At 40.6% G+C, this 22,882-nt stretch overlaps 2 protein-coding genes across 4 annotated transcripts in view; one reads left to right on the top strand and one right to left on the bottom strand.

The window, feature by feature from the left end:
- Positions 1 to 20,977, bottom strand: part of ZNF148 (zinc finger protein 148) — a 122,506-nt gene extending 101,529 nt beyond the window's left edge. For 2 of the 3 annotated variants that reach the window (XM_047099680.1, XM_047099681.1), the window contains exon 1: positions 20,806 to 20,977. The gene's annotated coding sequence lies outside the window, so the exon portion shown is untranslated. Of the gene's footprint in view, positions 1 to 6,424; positions 6,550 to 20,805 lie in introns of those variants that run through there. The other variant, XM_047099682.1, reaches the window with a different exon arrangement.
- On the top strand, positions 19,629 to 21,248 carry LOC124527217 (formin-like protein 5). Its single transcript, XM_047100434.1, has 3 exons — positions 19,629 to 19,728; positions 20,401 to 20,925; positions 21,007 to 21,248. The coding sequence occupies exons 1-3, from the start codon at positions 19,629 to 19,631 to the stop codon at positions 21,246 to 21,248; spliced, it is 867 nt and encodes a 288-aa protein (XP_046956390.1).
- The last annotated feature ends 1,634 nt before the right edge of the window (positions 21,249 to 22,882 follow it).

Raw genomic sequence — 22,882 nt, 5'->3', positions numbered from 1 at the left:
ATCTGAAATGTTCAGAATAGATAAATCCATAGACAGAAAATAAATTAGTTGTTGCCAGGGGCTAGGACAAAGGGCAACAAACAGTCGTCTTTTTGTTTGTTAATGGACAGAGTTTCTTTTTAGGGCGATGGAAATGTTCTAAAATTGATTATGGTAATGGCTGCACAACTGTTTGAATACGCTAAAAACAACGGAATTATATACACTTTCAATGAATAAATTATATGGTACATAAAGTTATATCTCAATAAAGCTGTTTAAGGAAAACTATATGCCTAGAATTTGCTTCAAAAAATATGGAAGATCTAAATTAATGAAGAGACATTTGTAGTCATGGATTGAAAATCTCTGTATAATAAAGGAATTCTCCCAAATTTAATTACAAATTTATTCAATTCCTATCAAAATCCCAGCAATACTTTTTGGTATACATCAACAAGATTCTTCTAAAACATATACGAAAAGGCAAAGAGACTACAAAAGCTAAAACAATCTTGACAAAGTGGAAGGAATCATCTACTTGATCTTAATACTATTATACAGTTACATTAATCAAGACAGTGTGGACTGACAAAAGGGATAGACACCTATATCAATGCAACAAAGAACCCAAAATTAACTAGACTAACACAAATATGCCCAACAGATAATACAATTCAATGGAGGAAAGATAGTCTTTCCAACAAATAGTACTGGAACAACTGGACATCCATCCAACCGCAAAAAAAAAAGTCTTGTCCTAGGGGTGCCTGGGTAGCTCAGCCAGTTAAGCATCCGACTTCAGCCCAGGTCATGATCCTGCGCTTCATGGGTTCGAGCCCCGCATTCAGCTCTGTGCTGACAGCTCAGAGCCTGCAGCCTGCTTCAGATTCTGTGTCTCCCTCTCATTCTGCCCCTCCCCCGCTTGTGCTGTCTCCCCAAAATAAATAAACATTAAAAAAATTAAAAAAAAAAAAAAGTGTTGACCTAAACCTCACAACTTTATATAAAAACTAAATGGATCATGAGTTTAACGTAAACATAAAACTACAGAACTATCAGAGACATCCTTCAGGACTAAAGAAAAAGGTTCCTGGATTTGGCACCAAAGCATGATTCGTAAAAGAAACAGACTTCATTAAAACTGAAAACATCTCCCCTGTGAAAGAACTTGTGAAGAAAATGAGAAGATAAGCCATGGAGTGAGAAAATGTTTGCAAACAATGTTTCTGATGAATTCTTATCTGCACTATATAAAGAACTCTCAAAACTTAACAGTAAAAATATACATATATTCAGATTAGAAAATAAGCAAAAGGCATAAACAGCCAATACATATAAAGATGTTCAATATCATTAATCAATAAGGAAATGCAAATTAAAACTACAATAAAATATCACTATATACCTATTACAACAGCTAAAATAAAAAATAGTAACAAATGTTGCCAAGCATTTAGAACAAGTAGATCTCTCATAAAATGGTACAGTCACTCTGGAAAAACAGTTTGGAATTTTCTTATAAAACTACACTTGCCCAGGGCGCCTGGGTGGCTCAATCAGTTAAGCATCCGAATTGGACTCAGGTCATCATCTCGCAGTCCATGAGTTCCAGCCCCTCGTTGGGCTCTGTGCTGACAGCTCAGAGCCTAGAGCCTGCTCCGGATTCTGTGTCTTCCTCTCTCCTGCTCACACTCTGTCTCTGTCTCTCTCTCTCTTTCAGAAGTAAACATTAAAACAACAACAACAACAACAACAACAACAACAACAACAACTAAACTTACCCTTGTCATACAACCTAAAAAGCTCACTCTTGGGCATTTATCTCAGACAACTGTACACAAATTGCTATACATGAATTTTCATAACCACTTTTTTTTTATTTTTTTTAATGTTTACTTATTTTTGACAGAGAGAGAGACAGAACATGAGCAGGGGAGAGGCAGAGAGAGAGGGAGACGCAGAATCCGAAGAAGGCTCCAGGCTCTGAGCTGTCAGCACAGAGCCCGACATGGGGCTCAAACTCACAAACTGTGAGATCATGACCTGAGCTGAATTCAGACATTTAACCAACTGAGCCACCCAGGCGCCCCTCATAACCACTTTATTTCTCAATAGCAAAATACTGAATATACCCAAAGTTCAACACATGAATTTTGATTCAAAAAAGTATGTTATTAATACATTATTCTTAAAATGACAAAACTACAGGGATGGAAAATAAGATTGCCAAGAGACAGGGAGGGGTTTTGAGGTGGAATGCAAATACAAAGGCCTAGCAAGAGGGGTTTTCTTTGTGATGATGGAACAGCTCTGTATCTTCACCGTGGTAGTAGTTATACGAACTTACTATGTATGCGAGAAAATTGCAAAGAACCATACACACACACACACACACACACACACACACACAAATGAATTCAGGTTTAAAAAAAAATGGTGCAGGGGCGCATGAGTGGCTCAGTCGGTTGAGCGTCCAACTTCGGCTCATGATCTCACTGTTCATGAGTCCGAGCCCCGAGTCGGGCTCTGTGCTGACGGCTCAGAGCCTGGAGCCTGCTTCAGATGCTATGTCTCCCTCTCTCTCTGCCCCTCCCCCAATCATGCTCTGTCAAAAATAAATAAACATTAAAAAAAAAATTTTTTTTTAATGGTGCAAAGTAAGTATTTCCGGCAGTTCAGTTAAGAATAATGAACCAATGTCAATTTCCTGGTTTTGATGTTACTAGAGCTTTATACGATTTGTCACCACTGGGAAAAGCTGGGCAAAGGATATACAGGACTCTGTACTAATTTTGCAACTTCCTGTGAGTCTATAATTATTTCAAAATAAAGTTTCTTTAAAAATATGAAAGGGGAGAAATGAGGTAGAGGTATAGATGAAACAAGAATGGCCATTAATTGCTAACTATTGAAGCTAGGTCATAGGTATATGGAGGTTCATTGTACAATTCAATTTTTTACCCATTTAAATTTTTCCAAAATAAAAAGTTAATGAAATTATAAGAAGACCATATATCAAAATATTAACAGCAGCTTTTCCAGTTGAGTTTTTTGCTAATATGCACTGTAAATTTCTTCTATAAATTTTTTACTTAAACCATTTAAAGAAATCTTTGCTCATACGATCCTTTGTCTTCATTTGTTTTACTCATTTACAAAAAAGTACACTATCGAAAAAAAATTTTTTTAAGTTTATTTATTTATTTATTTTAGAGAGTGGGGGGAGAGGGGGCAGAGAGAGAGGGAGAGAGAAAGTGAATCCCAGGCAGACTCCCCTGTCAGTGCAGAGCCCCACGGAGGGCTTGAAATCACAAACCATGAGATCATGACCTGAGGGCAGTCAGACACTTAACCGACTGAGCCACCCAGGCACCCCTCTACTGAAAAAAAAATTTAAACATAAAAAGAACCCCATTGATACTTCTTCCTCCGACAATAATAGACTGCTTAATTTGAAAATACTTCATCTTAGGCGCCTGGGTGAGCTCGTGCCCCCGCACTGAGTGAGCCCCACTTCTCTCTCTCTGCGCCCCCCACCTCTGTGCCCCTCACTCACTTGTGCCCTCTCTCAAAAAAAAATTTTTTCATCTAAATACTCAATTTATATTTCACCCAATTACAGTTCACCTGAAAGTTCCAATATCTTTTTCTAAAATTAAACCAAAAGGATCTTGCTAGAATCGATTTACAGCTAGCACAGTAATTCACCATTATGGTGATCTTCACACAATTCTGCAAAACAGATGTCTAAGTTCAAGACACCCACAGATGTCTGAACAGCTCCAATTGGGTTTGCATTTGCAATGTTGCCTAAAGTATCATAATTAACTTTAAATATGTTTTTGTTTTAAAAGTATATGTGGTCTTTTTCAATTTTTCAAACACTTTTTTAAAAAGCACATGCTGAAAAGTTTACAACCATTACAAACCATGCTGATGAATTCAACAAACACATGTGAATCTGAAAAAGTTATCAATAATTCACTAAATACTGAGATTCTCACAATGCAATTATTTAATTCAATTATTTAAATGTATTTGTATATCAAGCAAAAATTATCAATACTGTTTCCCTCAGTAATAATCAAAATTAATTTTAATTAAGTAAATTAAATTATAATACAAAGAAGAGACCTGAACTCTGTTCTCTGTGAGAACTTGGAAGTCACAATCCCTCGGAAACTCCATTATCTACATACAAAAAGCCTTAATAAACTTGTTAATTTTGCAGCTCCAAAATCACATGTATTGATGACCTAAAGTATACTTCATAACCTTTGACCCATGATCATTCTAATGACAACTCTGGAAAAAGATTCCTAACAATATGGTACAGACATGTTAATTACATTATAAATAACTTTTGTAATATTTAATTTGGGAGAATGTTATTTTCAATACATGAGGTCAAGGGTTCTGAACATCAACACTACTGACATTTTGCACTGGATAATTCTTTGTTGTAGGGCTATCATGTGCACTGTAGGATGTTTAGCATCTACCCACTAGATACCAACAGAATCCCCCAGCATGGCAACCAAAAATGTCTCCAGACATTGCCAAAATCACTTCTGGTGGAGAATTATTGCATTACATTAATAAATGTCCAGGGTTTTTTGGAGATGGGAGGAAGAAAGAATGTTTTTGTGATTTAAAGGCCTAAGACAGGGGCGCCTGGGTGGCGCAGTCGGTTAAGCGTCCGACTTCAGCCAGGTCACGATCTCGCGGTCCGTGAGTTTGAGCCCCGCGTCAGGCTCCGGGCTGATGGCTCGGAGCCTGGAGCCTGTTTCCGATTCTGTGTCTCCCTCTCTCTCTGCCCCTCCCCCGTTCATGCTCTGTCTCTCTCTGTCCCAAAAATAAATAAACGTTGAAAAAAAAAATTTTTTTTTAAATAAAAAAAAAGGCCTAAGACAGGTTAGGAATGAACAAAATAAAAAAGTTCAATTGCAACTCATATACTATGAAAAGAAATGGTACTCTTTCAAAAAAAAAAAAAAAAAAAGGAAAAGAAACAGAAAAGGTACTCTTTTCTGTGAGGCCTACCGAAACACGTTAATAACCAAATATTGTTATGTATAGCTAATGTAATAATAGTAGTGAGAATAAGAGTATATAAGGCTGAGGAGGAGAAAATCCACAAGTATCCCCATCTGTACCTTTTCAAGTATCTTCAATAATAAGAGCCAAGTTTTTAAGTCAGAGATTAATGAAGTTAACATAATGCCTATTCTCCCCAGCATTTGTGAGAAGGCTAAACATTCTCAACTTACCTGCTATTCTCTAACCAGGGAGAATATCCGCATGAAAAACACAACTACCCACAGTTAATTACAATAAGCATCGATCTATTTTAATCAAGTGTTAAGTGTGCTACAAATGCCATGAAAAGTAACACTGAAGAATATCCTAAAGTTCCTTATATATTCAAAGAAAGACCAAAGACATGTGGAGAAACTTCGTTTAAATGTTACAACAGAAAATATAAATGTTCACCCATTCACTTTTTGGCCCTTTAAAGCTCACTACAAAATCAACTCAGCCATATTTTCCACCAAACAGAAAAATACCCAGTTTCCTTAGTCTATTCTTGGATAGGTCACCAGACTGGGAATAAGAGACCCAGAGTCTATTCCCAGTTGCAAAACAGACTGGTAATCTCAAGCAAATTATTCACTCAGGTTAAGGTTCTACGTGCGTATCATGCTGACAATACTGAAAATCTGCCCAGAAACAAGCACCGTGAAACCCAGGACTTCCTCCTGCACCCAAAGGACAACTGCAAACGTATTTTTAGATATATTAAATCTAAAAATCTGAATAGGATTTTATTTATAGCAACAACATTTAACATAGTTGAAATTTCAAAACTGTGTGGTGCCTTTACCATTGCCCCCTATAAAAATAAGAAATGCTCTTTTTTTTAGATCACACCATGCCCAATTTTGCAAAACTCTACGAACTACACGATCATAATTATGTAAAACAAAACAAAAAGCTGTTTTTAATTCAAGCTCTTGGGAAGGGCTTTAACTTTTGCATTTCCTAACTTTATCTAGCTTTTAGTCTTGTACGCAGAGTTCTTTCCTGGCACTGTAAAAAGTGCTTCACAAAGTCTGGAGAGCAAAAGTTTACCCCATAGCCTCATTACGGAGAGGCCTTAGCACGGTTCTTACCACTAAACATGCAGGTTTTACTAGCGCAACCAATATACGTATCCCGGCGTACATTTCTGTTCTTGATATCGAGTAAAAAACTATTCGTCTAGCAGACCAAATTACCCATCTGACCTTACGGCACACCGTAAGACGGTAAACACAACCCAGTCCAACAGAAAATTTGAAAAAAGCAGGAGAGAAACGGGGGGGGGGGGGGGCCTGTCAATTAGCATTCGGCGGTCCCCGCTGACAGGCAGACACTTGTTGGCCGCCAAGAAGCCACTCACAAAGTTCGCCATCTCGCTGCGCCGCGGGCCCCGACCCGGAAGACGGGCGTCTGGGAGGCCCCGCCGCCCGCCGAGGCACCCCGGCAGGCAAAGCCCCGGCTTCTCGGCGCTCCTCCGCCGCCTCCCTGCACACGGGCGCACTCACGCACGCGCGCGCACACTCACACGTACACACACAACAAAAGGAAGCCTTGCGAGCCGCGTGCGGAGGTCCGCTGGGGGCGCTCCAGAAAGCTCCTCCTCCCGGCCCCCACCGCACAGCCCGCGCGGCCTGCTCACTTACTGAAGCGCCCTGGGAGAGGCCCGGTTGTGCGGAGCGCCGCGCCGGTGGCCCTCCCGGCTGTGCTCTGCCGTGGCGGCTCTTGGGCCCAGCACGGCGCAGCCCCTCGCCTCCGCTGCGTCCGCCCCCCGGCCGAGCGCAGACAAAACCCCGCCAGTGCGGGGGTCGGATCCGGGCCCGGGTTCCCGACTGCCCCGGCTTCTCAAGAAAGGTAACTCTTCCGCCTAACTGTCCCCACCCCTACAGACCGAGGGACGTTTAAGCCCCCTACGTTACCGAACCACTATTCAAAAGTAGTATCCAACAAAGCACTCCTCACGATGAGAAATCTTTCAGTAACCTCTTCCTTAACCCCTCCAAGTACTCTGTTTCTCCACACCTTTACTCGATGCAGTTGTCCCTTGCCTTCCTGTTTTTAACCTAAGAGCTGTATTCCCCTCAAAAAATCACCTCCCCTAAACCATCTCTCCAATTTTACTCTTGAATTTAGTTTTCTAATATCAAGCTTCCTCATAAATTACATCTCCCACTTACCTATTCAAAACCTCTCCACAGCTAACTTACAATTTTGATCAGCTCCCACCAAATCAATTCACCTAACTTTCTCAAAACTGCATTTTGTGTTCCCTCATTTCCTCCAAACTAACAGTCTCCAACTTAACACACAAATTTGCCCCAAATTGCCCTCAAATTTTGTGAACCTATTCCAGAATGGCCACCACAGTCACTAAAAAATTCATTTCCCAAGCACACTCCCAATAATTTGACAATGATCTTTCCAAATATTCTCTACTGATTCACTGGAATCACTCATAACTCAAGACTACCATGCCCATTTCCCTAAAGACTCTAATTATAGAGCCTATTCAAATTAACACAGTATGTGTCATTAAATGTGTACATGTTGACAAACACACATATATGGGACCCTGCAAAACATCAAGTATGTATTTCATTCTAGCCATTATAAAAGGGCTTTTCTCAAATTTACAAGGAAAACTCCTTAAGCCAACCAAGATTTTCAGGTATCCAACCCCTATCTTGTGAAGTCACTTATCTGTTAATATAATTACCATTAAACATTCTCTGTTTCCACTACAATAATGCCCAACACCTTCCTTAAGATGTCCACCATCAATCAGTCTAACCCACACCACCCACTTGCCAAGGCCTAGCTATGTCTGAGGTATGTCCTGGAAACAACTCTAGACCAAATCAGGCAGCTTACAGCAGAAAAGTGAGATGGGCAAAATGACCTCCCTGAACCCTGTTAGGCCTTTTCAAAGCTCTGGGTCTCCACAGGTCCTTCATTATTAAGTTTGGTGACTGACTAAATGTAGAAGGGAGGGTGGGAAACGTAATGAATGACCTGGGGCTGCATTCTGGAAGTAATCCTGAAGCAAAGCTGCACCTGGGTCAAACACCAATAATACCTATTTTATGTCTTGTCATATTCTTCTCACTGCCACTAAATATGCTCTCTCTGAAACATGGAGTAACATCAAAAACCCTGCTCTAAACAGGGAAGATCAGAAAGTATTCTTTGTTCAGAGGATGACCATGTGAATTAATCATGTAAGGAATGTAATGCAAATACAAAGGGTCTGAAGGATACCAGCACTGGACTGGTAATAGTTTAAAATGTCAGCTTCTGGGACCACAGCAAGGCACTGAGAGAGAATCTCAAAAACCACAGTCAGGTAAGCACCTGAGAGTCAAGCCTTTAATAATACAAAGGAAAAATTGACAGACAACAAAGACTGACAAAAATAAATACAACTGCAGAACTGGACAAGCAAAAGTTTGAGAGCAAAGCCAAAGCATTAGAGGCCTGGTCTAGGTCTTAAGTATCACCAATGGAAGATGATAAAGGTTTCAAGCACTGAGATTAAAAAAAAAAGAAAAAAAAAATCAAAAGGGGAACCTGGTGGTTCATTCAGTTAAGCATCCAACTCCTGATTTCTCAGCTCAGGTCATGATTTGTGGGACTGAACCCTGTGTCGGGCTCTGCTTGGACAGCCCGAAGCCTGCTTGAGATTCTCTCTCTCTTTCCCTCTCTATGCCCCCCACCTGTTGGCACACTCACTCTCTCAAAAATAAATAAATAAATCTTAAAATAAATAATAAATAAATAAGTAGTAATGTTAAACTATATTTTGGTTTTGGAGTTGGCAATATAGCTCCTTTAGACATGTTCAATAAATGACAAATAACTACAAACAAGACAGTGTATTTAGAACTATATTTCTGGGGCTCATCTCTATATAGATATTTTCTCATCTATATAGAAAACAAAGCAGCCACCCTAAGAACAATAAGAAATTTGGAGATAAAAGTCACTATAGACAAAACAACAACAACAACAACAAAACTACAGAGGCCATTTTAGACGGCTTAGGATGTCTCCTTCCTAATATCCACCCATTCTTTCTACTTTTTACCTGAACCTCTCTATCTATACAAATTACCACCACACAGTTTCTGCAAGCAAAGACTGATATGGTTTTGAGGAACTCAAGTAGAGTTCAAAAGATCTCAATACCTCTATTATTATGCTATTTTTTAAAATACTTACGCATATGCACTATTATCTTTATAAGATCATGGGTGGCAAGGACTGTCCTTATATGCACAAAGAAAGAACAGGCTCCTGGCATTATTTCCTAGATAGCGTTATGCTTTCCCCCTATTTTCTCTGCTGCAACAGACTTACTCTCCTTTTCATCTTATTCAGATTCAGGCCAAGCCCAATCTCCTCATTCATTTCTGTTCTACCCATTTACTAGCTTCTATCAGTTTATCCATGTTCTACTGTCAACAAACTACCCTGTGTCTTTTGCCTTTCATATTAGTATACCTCCACCTTACCTTTTTTTCCCTTGCACATGAATGGCTACGATTTTGCAAGTATAATTTATTTCCAAAGAAATTTAAAGAACTGGTGAATGTAACAAATCTATTTATCTCCATCCCCACACCACAAGTCAGATATTATCATCTCTTGCCTGGATTGTTGTGACCACCCCTGCATCTTATCTCAAGCTTGGCTTTTTCTGAACAACCTGCTTCTCTCCTGACTTAACTATCCACTCTTCTACTCCTTCAGCTTGCTAAAAGACCAACTGCTTCTTGCTCCCAAGGGCCACTCCTATCACTAAAATATCTCTTTGCAGTTTACACTACTTACTTAAACCATTCCACTTGCAACGTCTACCAAGCTCCGGAATACACTCCCATCTTCCTTCCCCAAGACCAATTCTACTTTGTCCCACATTCAGCAATTATTCTCAGTAACTTCAACAATGATGCTGAAGTACTTTCTACACCCTGACCTTCCTCAACTCCTAAAACCTTCAGCTGCACTTCAGCCACTCACACATATATAATGAAAATAGGTCATCAACTGGAAGTGCTGTACCACAAGGATTGTAACTTCAGAGACCTCCCTTTTTTTTTTTTTAAACCACGACTTTATTTTATACTTCTACACCTGCTCTTTACGTCCCTTTGGCTTCACTTGTCTCCCCACACAATTGAAATCTGTCCATCAGCCATTTAATACTGCCCTCTCTAGAACATCATGACCTTCTATTATATTCACCATGCACCTCCCTAATGACAGACAATCTTCACCATCTGTTTTCTTCACACCCACACACTGGGTGTTAAGTACCACCAGAAAGCTATGAAATCTTCCACAACTGATTTATTCTAAATACAACTCTCTATGTCATTGACTAATTCCAAGTCATTTTCATATTTAAGTCTATAATCCCATCAAATACTCAATAACTTCCATAAAATTCCCTCAAATCACACCTTCTCCACCTGTAATGAAATCCTCTTTACAGCTTCTAAAATGCTGTATCTTCATCCATCTGCTACTTCTTGCCTCCAGTTTTGGAAAAAGAGCTGTTCCTCCTTCTTAAAATAAACTTCTTAATACAATTCCTACATTCAATGTTTCCATATTCTCCCAACCTACTCAGTCCTTTACCCTCATGCACTCTGGTCTCTGAACTGCTCTCCTGAAGACCAAAATAAAAACAATTCCATGTACCAAATCATATGACCCACCACCCAAGTCCTTATCCTCTCTTTGGCAATGACACTTGAACTACCTCCTCTGGGTTATGTCACTGTACTGCAGGATTCTACTGTGGTCTCTCCAGTTGCTGCTTCTATCTCCAATGACCACTGGTCCTCTTCTCAGCCCAAATAGTGGGTATTTTCTCCTGTTGTATCCTGGAGCTTTCTACCATTCTCTCTCCACTCCCTTCAGGATCTCATCCCTTAATACTGCTTCTACATTTTCATTCCTCATATGGATATCTTCCCCCAGCTCCCAAAAATAATCTTTAAACCATCACCCTCTGCTACAATCTAATTTATTCCTTAGGAACTGGAATATATAATGATTTTTTTAACTAGATTCTTCAATTACTGCTTCAATTAACACCTCAATTATCAGTACAAAAATTTCATGCCATTAGCACCCTACCAAATCCAGAATTAGCAGCTTCAATTATCAACTCTAGGTACATATTCCCAAATCTCTATTGGACCTCCTTCCTCAGCTGAATCCAGTATTTCTAACTCTAGCTAAATAATTCCCCTTGCATAATTCCATTTGGTGCTTCACACACTGGCCATGTATCTTAAAATGAAAGTAATTATTCTTCCCCACCAAAACAGTTCTGTTAACTGATCCAATAATTTTTGTTAATGGCACTACCATTCTCAGTTACCCAAGAAAAGCCCCAAAGTTTCCCTTTTCTTTTTCTTTTCCTCCAGTTTCCCAAAAGCCCATTTGCCGTCAAACCCTTCAATTCTTTCTTTAAAGTATTTCTTCTGTATATCTCTTTTCTTTGATTACCACTAACACCATCACAACTCAGACTCTCAACACTTCACACTTTTGTCAGAGCCTTCTGACTTTGTCTCCTAATCACTAGGTTCTCTCTTCATTGCAAAAACAAAACAAAAACAGGTCACCATATTTTTATTCTTAAATCACCTCATTTCCCCAGTCAAAAATCATCAATGGTTCCCCCACTGCATACTGAGTCAAATTAAAAGTCCTTAGACTTCCAGGGGTGACTGGGTGGCTCAGTCAGTTGGGCATCCAGCTCTTGATTTCGGCTCAGGTCATGATCCCAGGGTCGTGGGATCAAGCCCTGTGTAGGACTTTGCGCTGACAGTGTGGAGCCTGATTGGAATTCTCTCTCCCTCTCTCTGCCCCTCCCCTGCTTGTGCTCACTCTTCTCAAAATATATAAACTTTAAAAAAAAAAGTCCTTAGATTTCCAAAAAATAGAAACTAGCCAACAGTCCAACAATCATGAAATGAATAAATACACTGTGATATGTTCATAATGGAATCCCACAGAGCAATGAAAAAGAATAAACTACTGCTATACGCATCATGGATGAATCTCACAAACATATGTTAAGCATGAGAAACCAGACACGGATGTATGATTCCACTAATAAGAAATTCCAAAACATAAAACTACTCTGTTGCAATAAAGATCAGAATAGTACAGCTGACCCCTGAACAACACAGAGGCTGGGGAATCCAACCTCCCTCTCACCCCATGGTCGAAAATCTGGGTATAACTTTTGACTCCCAAAAACTTAACTACCAGTAGCCTACTGTTGACCAGAAGCCTTACTAATAGCACACTGTAGATTAACACATATTTTGTAGATTATATGTAATATATACTGCATTCTTATAATAAAGTAAGCTAAAGAAAAGGTTAAGAAAATCATAAAAACACAGTACTGTACCATAATTATCAAAAAAAATTCCACTTATAAGTGGATCTGCACAGTTCAAACCCATGTTGTTCAAGGGTCACTGTAGTTACTTTTGGTTGAAGGAGACATCAACTTGGAGTGACAAATGAAGGAGTCTTCTGGAGTGTTGGAAATGTCTACCTACAAAAATTCATTGACCTGTAACCTTAAGATTTGAGCACTTTATCTTTTTAAAAAACCTGTTTAGTCTAGATTTTTAGATGTTTCTTCTACTTTACAGCCTTATTTCCCTCCATTCATAAGATGAACCCTAGCTAATCTAGACCATGAACCCCTAAACACATCCAGAACTTTTCTGTTACTTGTATCACACTCTCTTCTTCTTGGAATACCAATCCTCACCATCTTGCCTACTATAACCATATTTATACTTCAAGGCCTAATTTGCACACCAACTCCTCCACAAAGTCAAATCAGCCACAGTACTTCTGTCATAGACAGTCATAGACAGACAGGGACATTTCTGTCCCTGGTCAAACTCCTGAAGAAAATGAACTCCATCATATATAAACATGGGTCCTTCATATTGCCTACCACGGAATCTTGAACACAGTAAGTATACAAAAATATTCCCTGAAGAAATTCTGGCAGTCCTTCAAAAGCACCCTTCAATCTCACCCCTCTTTCTCAAACCTATCCACCATGACTGTCTCTACTTGGAATTCAAATTCCCCAATTTACATATTTAATCATTAAACAAATAACTGAGGACCCACTATATGAAAGAAACTGTAACTACCTATTCTAATGTACCCCCACTGAACTACCCCAACATGTATTTGTTTCAGCTGTTGCCTTTCGAATCTTACCACAGCTCTAAATTCCTAGTCATCCTCCCCTCCTCTCACCATCCAATCACATCCTACCCCCTCATTTCTAATCCTGCTATCAAACTAATCCAAGCCCTTCTTAAGTTTCTCCAGTAGCCTCATAACTGAGTTTCTCTCCCCCAATCTTACTCTACCATCACATTGCCACCAATCTATCCTGCCAAGTATAGCTATCAGCAGGTTAAGGTATTTAATATACAGTCTTTGCTTCCATTCTCTACTCAGAAAAGTTCAGAAGCTATACATTAATGATACATTAACATACCTTAATCCTATGCTAATATATCTTCATCCTCAAATCTTCACCACAACCCTTGCCAAAAGGTGTAAGAATTAAAAATTTCTTGATGGGAAAACGGAGTCTCAGAAAGGAAGTAATTCTCTCCATAATCATAGCACAGGTAAACAGAAGGGCCAAGACTAAAACCTAGCTTCTGTTTTGCTTCCTCAGCACAACACTACATCATGTCAAATACAAACTATTTAGCTTAGCTTTCAAGGCCATTCATTTTCTACTCAACCCCACTGACTCTTCCTACCTTTTATCATATTATGCCCTATTCATGAACTCCGTGTTCCAAACTAGAAGCTGTGATCAACTATTTAGTCACAAAATTAGTTTATGAGTGACAGACATCTTTTTTTCTTAGCCAAACAGAATAGAATGGAAAACACACGAGTGCATCCAACATGTAAAGGTTATGGTTATTGAAGCTTTTTGTTTTATACATACACACAAACATTCACACATGCATATATCAGGTGAGGATGTGACATGTATTTCTTACTGTGGATTAGTTAAAAAAAAAAAAATTAAAAACTCACTATTCCCAACATATCCATGGCTTCTCAACTCCGAGTCTTTGCTTTTGCTAATACCTCAGATTGGAATGCTCTCTTTCCATTCATTTCTATCAGCCAGAATCCTATCCATCCCTTCAAAAACTAAAATGCCACTTGCATGCCATTAAGGGTAGTCCCAGATTTTCCCCCAAATATTTTTTCCTACCTTTTAACTTCAGTAACATTTGGTTTTTCTTATGATACATTGGTCATGATGTAGTTATTTGTGCACAAGTTCAGCTCCACTACTAGAATATAAATCCCAAAGGATTTATTCCTGACTCCTCTAACAATGCTTTTGCATGTAACAAATGTTATCTGTTGACTAAAGAGAATGCACCCCACCACTTTCTGAAACCTCAGTTATAAATCCACATCATAAATAATTTCTGCTACATTCTAAACTTGTTTACTCTTATCCTTCAAATTGTCTTACAATCTTCCTCCCCAAAATAACCATTTCGAGTAATCCTCTACACCTTCAATCTTCTCTTGCTGTCCTCTAAACACAACCTTATCATACATCAATTATGTTTTCCTTCTTTCAGAATCATACTTTCTGTAGGATAACCTTTCCTTCTCCATCTGGTTGTCTTCCACTCTATTCCTAGTTCTCTAGCATTCATAATAATAGACCTTATGATCTTTAAACAGATTCTTTCATTTTCTCTTCAACTAGACCTCCTCAATTATTTCAATTCATTTACAGTGTACATATTTCTGTCAGCCCCCATAAAATCCTTTGTAGAAAAAGGGCAGGTAGGGGTGCCTGGGTGGCTCAGTCTGTTAAGCGTCCAGCTTCAGCACAGGTCATGATTTTACGGTTCATGAGTTTGAACCCTGCATTGGGCTCACTGCCATCAGCAGAAAGACCACTTTGGATCCTCTGTCCCCAACTCTCTCTCAAAAATAAGTAAACATAAAAAAAAAAGAGAGAGTGAGAGAGAAATAAAGAAAGAAAAAGAAAAAAGGCACGTAATGAATTGAAACAAACAGAAATAGATTATTTAGATCTTCTAAATTATCCGATACTTACTTTCTCATTCATTCATTTATTCAACAAGCGTGTGTCTACTAGACATATGCCCTCAATTCTGTCTATTCTATTCTGTAATTCAGAAAGCAGCTTTGAGAAAAGCATGCAGGAAAATGCCAGGATAGCAGAGCCAAGTTGACTCATGCTCTTCACTCACAGAGACCAAGTAATTTGTGGGGTACAGGCTCATAAAAGGAAAAACTAAAAGTTACACTAGACATAGATGGAAACAGATTTCCCCCCTCCCCGTTGTTCCAGGGAGCTCAAAATCTACCCAGCAAAGAATTTGAAAAGGAACAAACCAGTAGGAGTAGCTAAAATGAAATAGGCAGAAAGCATTAAGACAAAAATAGATCCAGACTCTAGGTTCATTCTAGGGCTGCAAGAGAAATTTGGAGCAATTTAGTTCCTCTCCTGAGATCCCTAAGGAATCCTTTCAAATATCTAGCTAAAGTATGGTACACTTAAATCCTTTCCCCAAACCTTAGCCAATATTCATTTCTCCATTCCCTGAACTCCTACAGCATTCACTATCCATAAAACTCATTTGGGAGCTTAATCATAAACCGTCTTGTTCCCAGTAATGAGTGTTTATTAACAAATTTAGCCAGAATTTATTTACATATTAAAATCAATGAGGTCCTCTTTAAAGTAGTTAAACCTTGGGAGGCTACCACTTACTCATTTATTCACTCCATCCATCCAACCAGTTCATGCACTTAGCTAACATCTAGTGTTCACCTACCTCCAAGTGAAGTTAACGCCACTCTTCAAAGTATTTCTGACTTCCTCACTGGGAGTGTTTTCCAAAGTAATTCAGTTAATAAGTCAACCACAAAAATCATTCCTATATCTGTGACTAACCGAATTTAAACCAAAACTATTCTTTATTCACTCTCTTTGCTATCAACATATCTTCAGCATTTCTAAAAATCAAATCTTTCAAACTAAAAAGATTTGTCACCAATAAGGCTATTCAGAATAACATTATGCCTCATATTGTTTGTAACTGTGCCCTTCTAAAGGGATTATGAACTCTGAGGATAGGGACCATGTTTAACCCACCTTTAAAAGCTCCATCCCCCCAGAGCACACAATAGGTACTTAATAATTAGATAAATTGTATAGAATGTGCTAGAGGCTCAGAAGGGAATTCAGAAAAGGTGATCCAAAAAAGTTCTGAACTCTACTACTGAAAACGACTACCAAAATACAAAAATTCTCACCTGGAGGTATATTTTTTTTTTTTTTTTTTTTTGAAGAGAGAGAATCTTAAGTAGGCTCCACGCTCAGGGCTCAATCCCATGACCCTGGGATCATGACCTAAACTGAAAATCAAGAGTTGGATGCTCAAACGACTGAGCCACCCAGGCGCCCCTGGAGGTATACTGCTGATACTTGTTTTAAAAAATCAACTTTCTGAAATCTTACACTATTACTAAATTACTTCACAACTGTCCTTCTCCCCCTAAATGAATATAAATACTATAAATTCCTTGAGGCAAGAAATTGCACCTAACACTTTTTTATTACCATACCAAAATGAATTAAATCAGATTCTTAAAACAGCTAAAAAATCTCTAGTCATTTAGATCTGAAGTAAGAAAATAGAAATTAAATCAGCCACCAACTCCAGATTTAAAATTTATTCATATTAAACTAGCCTCAGATTAGAAGAGAAACTTTGGTCCACCCCTTCAATGTTTTTGCAGGATTGTTCTAGTCACATTCTAATCCATTCTGTCTTCTTCCCTTAAATCTAAAGGCTTCACCAATCAGATATCCGTTTTATCCCTCACTCTCTAAACACACAATTTAGTCTACAATACTCCCATGGTGTTCAGCAATTTCACACAGTCCCACTATTATCACGACAGTGAACACTACTTTCTATCAGTCATTCAACAGGTTATTTACTAAGCACTTAAACTGTTCTGAGTTTCCCCAAAGATTAAGAAAATCTCAGCTCCAGAGTAGGGTACAGTCTAGCCACCCTCTGCAAAACAAAGAGAATAATTCCCATAAGCAAACACAAGATTTAGCAGTATATAATCTACATGTGAATGCTTTCTTACTCAAAGAAGATTCTCAAGAGGTAAGGTTACTTAAACAAGACTTCCTAAGAAAAGGGGAGCAAGTTCTTTCTATTCTTTCCATATCCATCATACTAACTTGGTGATGTTAAGCCCCATATACAAATTTCAAAAACCCAATATTTTATTAATCTAGCCTAATATATAAGCAGCATACTTTTTCCCACCATATTTCCACCATATTAGTGACTTAAATATGCATATTTCCTTGTAACTGCCACAAATCTATCTCACCACTGTAATTTTAAATCCCCTTCACATCCACTATATCCAAATGTCCTCAGAATTCTTTACCCTTTCTTCAGCCTCCCACAAAATTACCACCACCTCCATCATACCCTGACCTTCATCCTCTTCCCCCTGCGATCACACTTCCCCATCCCTCCCTCCCTCCACAAAAAAAGAAACACATTATCCACACCGATTCACTCCTTCCTAAAAACTCTTATAAGAATTGCCATAGAAGCCTGGGGCGCCTGGGTGGCGCAGTCGGTTAAGCGTCCGACTTCAGCCAGGTCACGATCTCGCGGTCCGTGAGTTCGAGCCCCGCGTCGGGCTCTGGGCTGATGGCTCAGAGCCTGGAGCCTGTTTCCGATTCTGTGTCTCCCTCTCTCTCTGCCCCTCCCCCGTTCATGCTCTGTCTCTCTCTGTCCCAAAAATAAAAATAAATGTTGAAAAAAAAATTTTTTTTTTAAAAATTGCCATAGAAGCCTGGAAAGAACAATAAGGAGTCATTTAATCCATTCCCAGAGTCCTCACTCTAAACTCTCCAGAAGACTGTCAAAGAACATTGCACAGTTGACCTGATAACTAATTCCAAGATGAATAACTATCATTGCCAAGCAACTCTTCCTCATCACTAACCAGCAACCCTTTTGCTGCAAAGATGTCTCCTACAACCTAGTTTTTCTTACAGATCCATCCATCAAACTTCCCTTTACCTTCTCACCCAGTCTATTTCCAGTATAATTTTAAATGCTTTCTATTTAAGCATATTATTTAAAGATATACAGTTAATAAAAAAGCTAAAATAATAACTATCAAAGGTTTGAAAGGAGGAGAAAGGGGATAATATCAGTGACACGAATCCTTTTCATTAACAGAGGTCTTTCAACTCCTTCATAATGTCTTTTTAATCAATCAAGAAATTACAGTACATGTATATTACTTGGAGACCTGGAGAAAAGCATGATACGAACTACAAAAATTAATGCTTACAAGTAGTAGCCTCTGGAAAGTGGGATTGTGATGGACAGGTGAGACAAGGGCTCACCCTTGTGAGCTTTTCATTATAAGCTCTCTCAGGACAATTTTACTTTTTAATTATGTACATGTATAATTCCATACAATTTAAAAGGGGGAAAAATAATGATGACATACTATATTTAAGTCCATTAAAGTTACAAAAATTAAAAGAAATGATAATATACAGTGCAGGTGAGGGGAAAGAAAACAGACCCTCTCATTCTGTGATGACAATAAAAATGGGTACATCCTACGATGTAATATACTGAAGCCCTTGAAAAAAGTAAATTTAAATATACTGACATAAAAAGTTTTCCAAATTTAAAAAAAGTAATCCTGGCTTATTTCCATTAAAAAAAATTTTTTAATAAAAGCCCCTCTCATCTCTAATGCTAAATTCTCATCCTCCTTAGATATATTTGCTAAACGAATAAAAGACTGAATTTTCCCATCCCTCTCCCAAACTTCTTCCCCATCAATCCCTCCACCCTCTACTTCCATAAAAAGATATTTCATACTACCCTTTCTTCAGCTGAATTAATATTACAATGTTATGTGTACAGTCTTTCTTAACAATAAAAAGTGAGTAATTTTCAGGCAAATCTTAAGAGTATGGTTCTAGCCTAGATTTCCCTCTTGGAAATCCAGTCTGGTGGGAGCTAGAGAAATCCAATAGGCCTTGGTTCATTTCCTGATATGAAAATGCTAATATTCCCTCTAATTTGGCTCTAGAATCATCTAGTCTCTTCAGGTTCCCCTAAACCTCAACCCAACCAGTCCTGACCTCCTTGCAACCTAAGACCAAAACAGATATTCTAGATCCTCCATTCTGCAGGCCCATACTTTGCAGACTGATGCATTTTCTTCAATACCACAATGCCTCGGTGAGAGTATACATTCAGGAACCATGAATAGCAAAAAGTCTCCCACCAGCTCCAGAGTTATGGAACCAATCCAGTCAGACTAATTTGAGCTCCAAATGGAATCTCCAAAGAAAGGCCACTGTGCATGGACTCCCCCCACCCACCATTAATTATAACCCTGGGGTGAATAATATGGCATCAGTTCTCCTGGACCAGATAAGCTGGGCAGTGAAGAAGAAAACCGCCAAGTCCAGTAATTTCCATTCCGGCATTAGTGTTCACCCTGACTCTAGTAAATGACAGTACTTTAAATTTGCTAAAATCTAAACTCACGGCCTAGGGAATCCCTGGAGGCCAGGCGTTTTTTTTACCGTCTGTTTCAGAGATTCTAATATTCACTGGTGCAGGTTTAAAAGGTCTCAGATCAAACTACAGACTAAGGTCTAATTCTCAGTGACCCCCCCAACCACTGCGGGACCCACACTTACCAGATGTCATCTACAGAAGAGCCCAAACAGGTTCAGAACTAGGCCATCCCGGCCCATCTGGAATAACTCTTGGGCCAACATTTATTAATTCTACTACATCTGTCTATTCTATCATGCATTCTCTTCATAGTCTCTAGTATTTAGCACTTCCTCTGGCTTCGAACGCTATCCTTTCTATTCGCGGAAACTCCTTGTATCCGTTCTTTCCTTTCCTTAGAAACGCTTCAGTTCTTTCCATAACGAAATACCTAATGTATCTGCACAATGAACACCCTCCAGACTCCTGGATACTCCTCCACGGGCACCCTCTGCATTCCTCCACCTATCCGGCATCTTTCCCTCTGGCCGCTCTCCCTGAACACACTCCCACTATGTTTCCCGCAAGGATTCCCTTTTCTCCAACCCCTGCCCTTCCCTTCCCTTCTCCCAAAGAACACTCCGGCAGCAACAGTGACTGAGGCCTGCGGTGCATAAAGCACTGCACCAGGCACGACGGACAGAGACCTGGTGTTTCTCTAGCCTTTTCACACCCACACCCAGCACCCTCCGGCCTCCCCCTGCAAACCTCCCACCTCCTTCCCTACCTCTGACACCCGCCTCAGGCCTCGGAGGCCGCCTTCTCGCCTCCGCCACCCCCGTCATTATCCTTTCTCAACCCCCCAACCCACCATCCGCGCCCTGCTTCCTCCCGTCCCCCAGCCAGCTCCTGCGCTTCGCTCGGCCTCGGCCGCTCCCCAGGCCACCCCCAGCCTCGCCACGGCTCGCTCCCCCCCCCCCACTCCGGGGTCAGGCCGTTACCGCCGCGCGCTACCCCCGCGCGCCGTCGCTTCCCCCTCCCCCACCCTCCCCAGGGCCCGGGCCTGCCAGGCCCAGCGCTTTACCGCGGGCGGGCGCCGAGTCGCGCGGTCACCGACTGCAGGCGGCGGCAGCTCCAACCCTCCTAGAGGCCTTGAGAGAAGGGGAAGGGGGGAGGGGAGAGAACTTTTGCTGTGGCAGCTTCAGCAACAGCTCCCACCCCTGCGCCTTTCTCCTCTTCCTCCCCCTCCTCCTCCTCCTCTTCCTCCTTCTCTTCCTCCTCCCAGAGCAGTCGAGACGCAGACATGCCGCGGCTAGAGCGCCGCCGCGGTCGCCGCCACTGCCGGCGCGGTGGATTGTGGGAAGCCCCGCACACGGGAAGCGCTCCGCGGCGCCCTCCCTTCCTGGCCCGGGGACCAGGTTGGGACGACCCAGCGTGGCTCCGATTCCGGCGCCTGCGTGTCACTGGCCCAGCGTGGCCGGGGAAGCTGGCCCCAATCCTCAGGTTTCCCGAGCTGGGCCCGGATGAAAGCAATTCGAGAAATGTCGGCACTGAGGAAATCTCTTTGATAGGGAGTCAGCCTTCATCCATAATCCGTGCCTAGCGCCCTGAGAGGGCTCGGGGGTCGGGTGCGTTTCAGGCCCTAGGAAAAGGAAGGGGCGGGGCCTAGGTGAAGGACCTACTGACCAAAATGCCTTGGCTTTTTCATTTCTCCTCTCTTACCTGCCCTCTCCCCCGCTGCCTCCAGTCGTTGGCCTTCACCACCCCAAATGCCACCGTTTCCGGAAACGGCGCTCCAGAGCCCTTGAAACCAGCAAACCCTGTTAGCGTCTGCAAACTGAGAAGCAGAGTGCGAGTCTAAAAAGAAAGATCAGGAGATCCTGGACCCTGTTGCGCAAGGTCTTACAGGTTTTCCCCTGTCACATCACCTGGGGCCCAAACCTCACTCTTTCTGGCAAAGATTTGGTAATGATCTATATAGAGCTAGAATTACAGTTGTGTCGTCCGTTGGAGGCCCTTTAAGTGACCTTAGCCAAATTGTGACCTCCTTAAACATGATTTTATTCAACTAACATTTTTTAAGCACCGTGAGGTGCTTGTGCATACTGCAGTGGTTTACAATTACTCATCTTTGTGTCCCCACCCTAGCACAAGGTCAGCCGTGTAACGTAAAAGATGCTCAGTGAATGTTGAGTGATTATGAACAAGGGATGAAGCACCTTAATCACGATTTCTTCAGAACAGTCTGAAGATTTATTTAGCATCTCTCTGCAGTAAACATAACCTCTGAGGAGAGAGGGAAATGAAAGGCTTTACGATATCTATATAACCATTTCTGGTGTTCTCCTTCCCTTGTCCACGCCCACCTTCCCACCCCTTGCCAACTAAATGTTCATTTGAATACTGCTTTTTGGCAAAGCTCCAAACTCCCGCATTATGCACTTGTGATGGCACTGAGTTAGATTAGTGTCTGCAAGGTTAATGTTCCCCCAGGCATTAACGTGATGCCTGTTTAGAAATAGCTAAGGCCCAGAGGGTCAGCTTAATTTAGACACAGGTAACTAAGAAGAGCACGGATAAACCACAACTCCACAATCAACTCTCCATGTGCTTTCTCCATTAGAAAATATAAATTTTAATAAGATGACAATGCATATTCTGAATGCTAATTGCAATAAAACAGTAATACAAGTTAGAGCATAAGACAGTTACCTGGAGGACAGCCTTCTGGCAACTTCTAGCATCTGCAATGGCATCGAATTCAGGTGTTAAAATAAAAAACACCTCTGGCAGCAAAGAAACACTCTTGAATATCAGGTAGTAGAAAAACTAATAACTGAAAAGAATTGAAGGACTGGTGATTCCACTCAATGGGTTGAGATTGATTGATTGATCGGTGTGCCTTTCAGCATAGTTCTCTGCTCAGCACCATAACAGGAACAATAGAGAAACAACTGTCTAACAAGGGCAGACTAAAGAGCACTAAAGAGGTAATGACAGCAGGAGAGATGATGGGGAGCAAGTTTAAGGCTTTTGTAGGTTAAACTTCTAGAAATGTTTCTCAGCCCCAATTTACTTCTCCATACTCCTCTTGCTCACCTCCGCAAACACCAGCCCTAGGCATTCAGCTTACTTTCCTTTCTTTTTTTCTAATTTTTGTT

Source organism: Lynx rufus, unplaced genomic scaffold (assembly GCF_022079265.1).
Source record: "Lynx rufus isolate CCGP_SWC_20201006 ecotype Redwood Valley unplaced genomic scaffold, mLynRuf1.p SCAF_5, whole genome shotgun sequence".
Lineage (NCBI taxonomy): Eukaryota > Metazoa > Chordata > Mammalia > Carnivora > Felidae > Lynx > Lynx rufus.
Note: the sequence above shows the minus strand (reverse complement) of the source record. Positions and strands in the feature narration are given on the sequence as shown.

What these genes read in the sequence shown, in the direction of transcription:
- LOC124527217 (XM_047100434.1), top strand. Translation starts at nt 19,629, where the DNA reads ATGGCATCAGTTCTCCTGGACCAGATAAGCTGGGCAGTGAAGAAGAAA. An exon ending in TAGTGTTCACCCTGACTCTA is followed by an intron (nt 19,729 to 20,400) that starts GTAAATGACAGT and finishes CGGTGCATAAAG; the next exon opens with CACTGCACCAGGCACGACGG. An exon ending in CTTTTGCTGTGGCAGCTTCA is followed by an intron (nt 20,926 to 21,006) that starts GCAACAGCTCCC and finishes TCCTCCTCCCAG; the next exon opens with AGCAGTCGAGACGCAGACAT.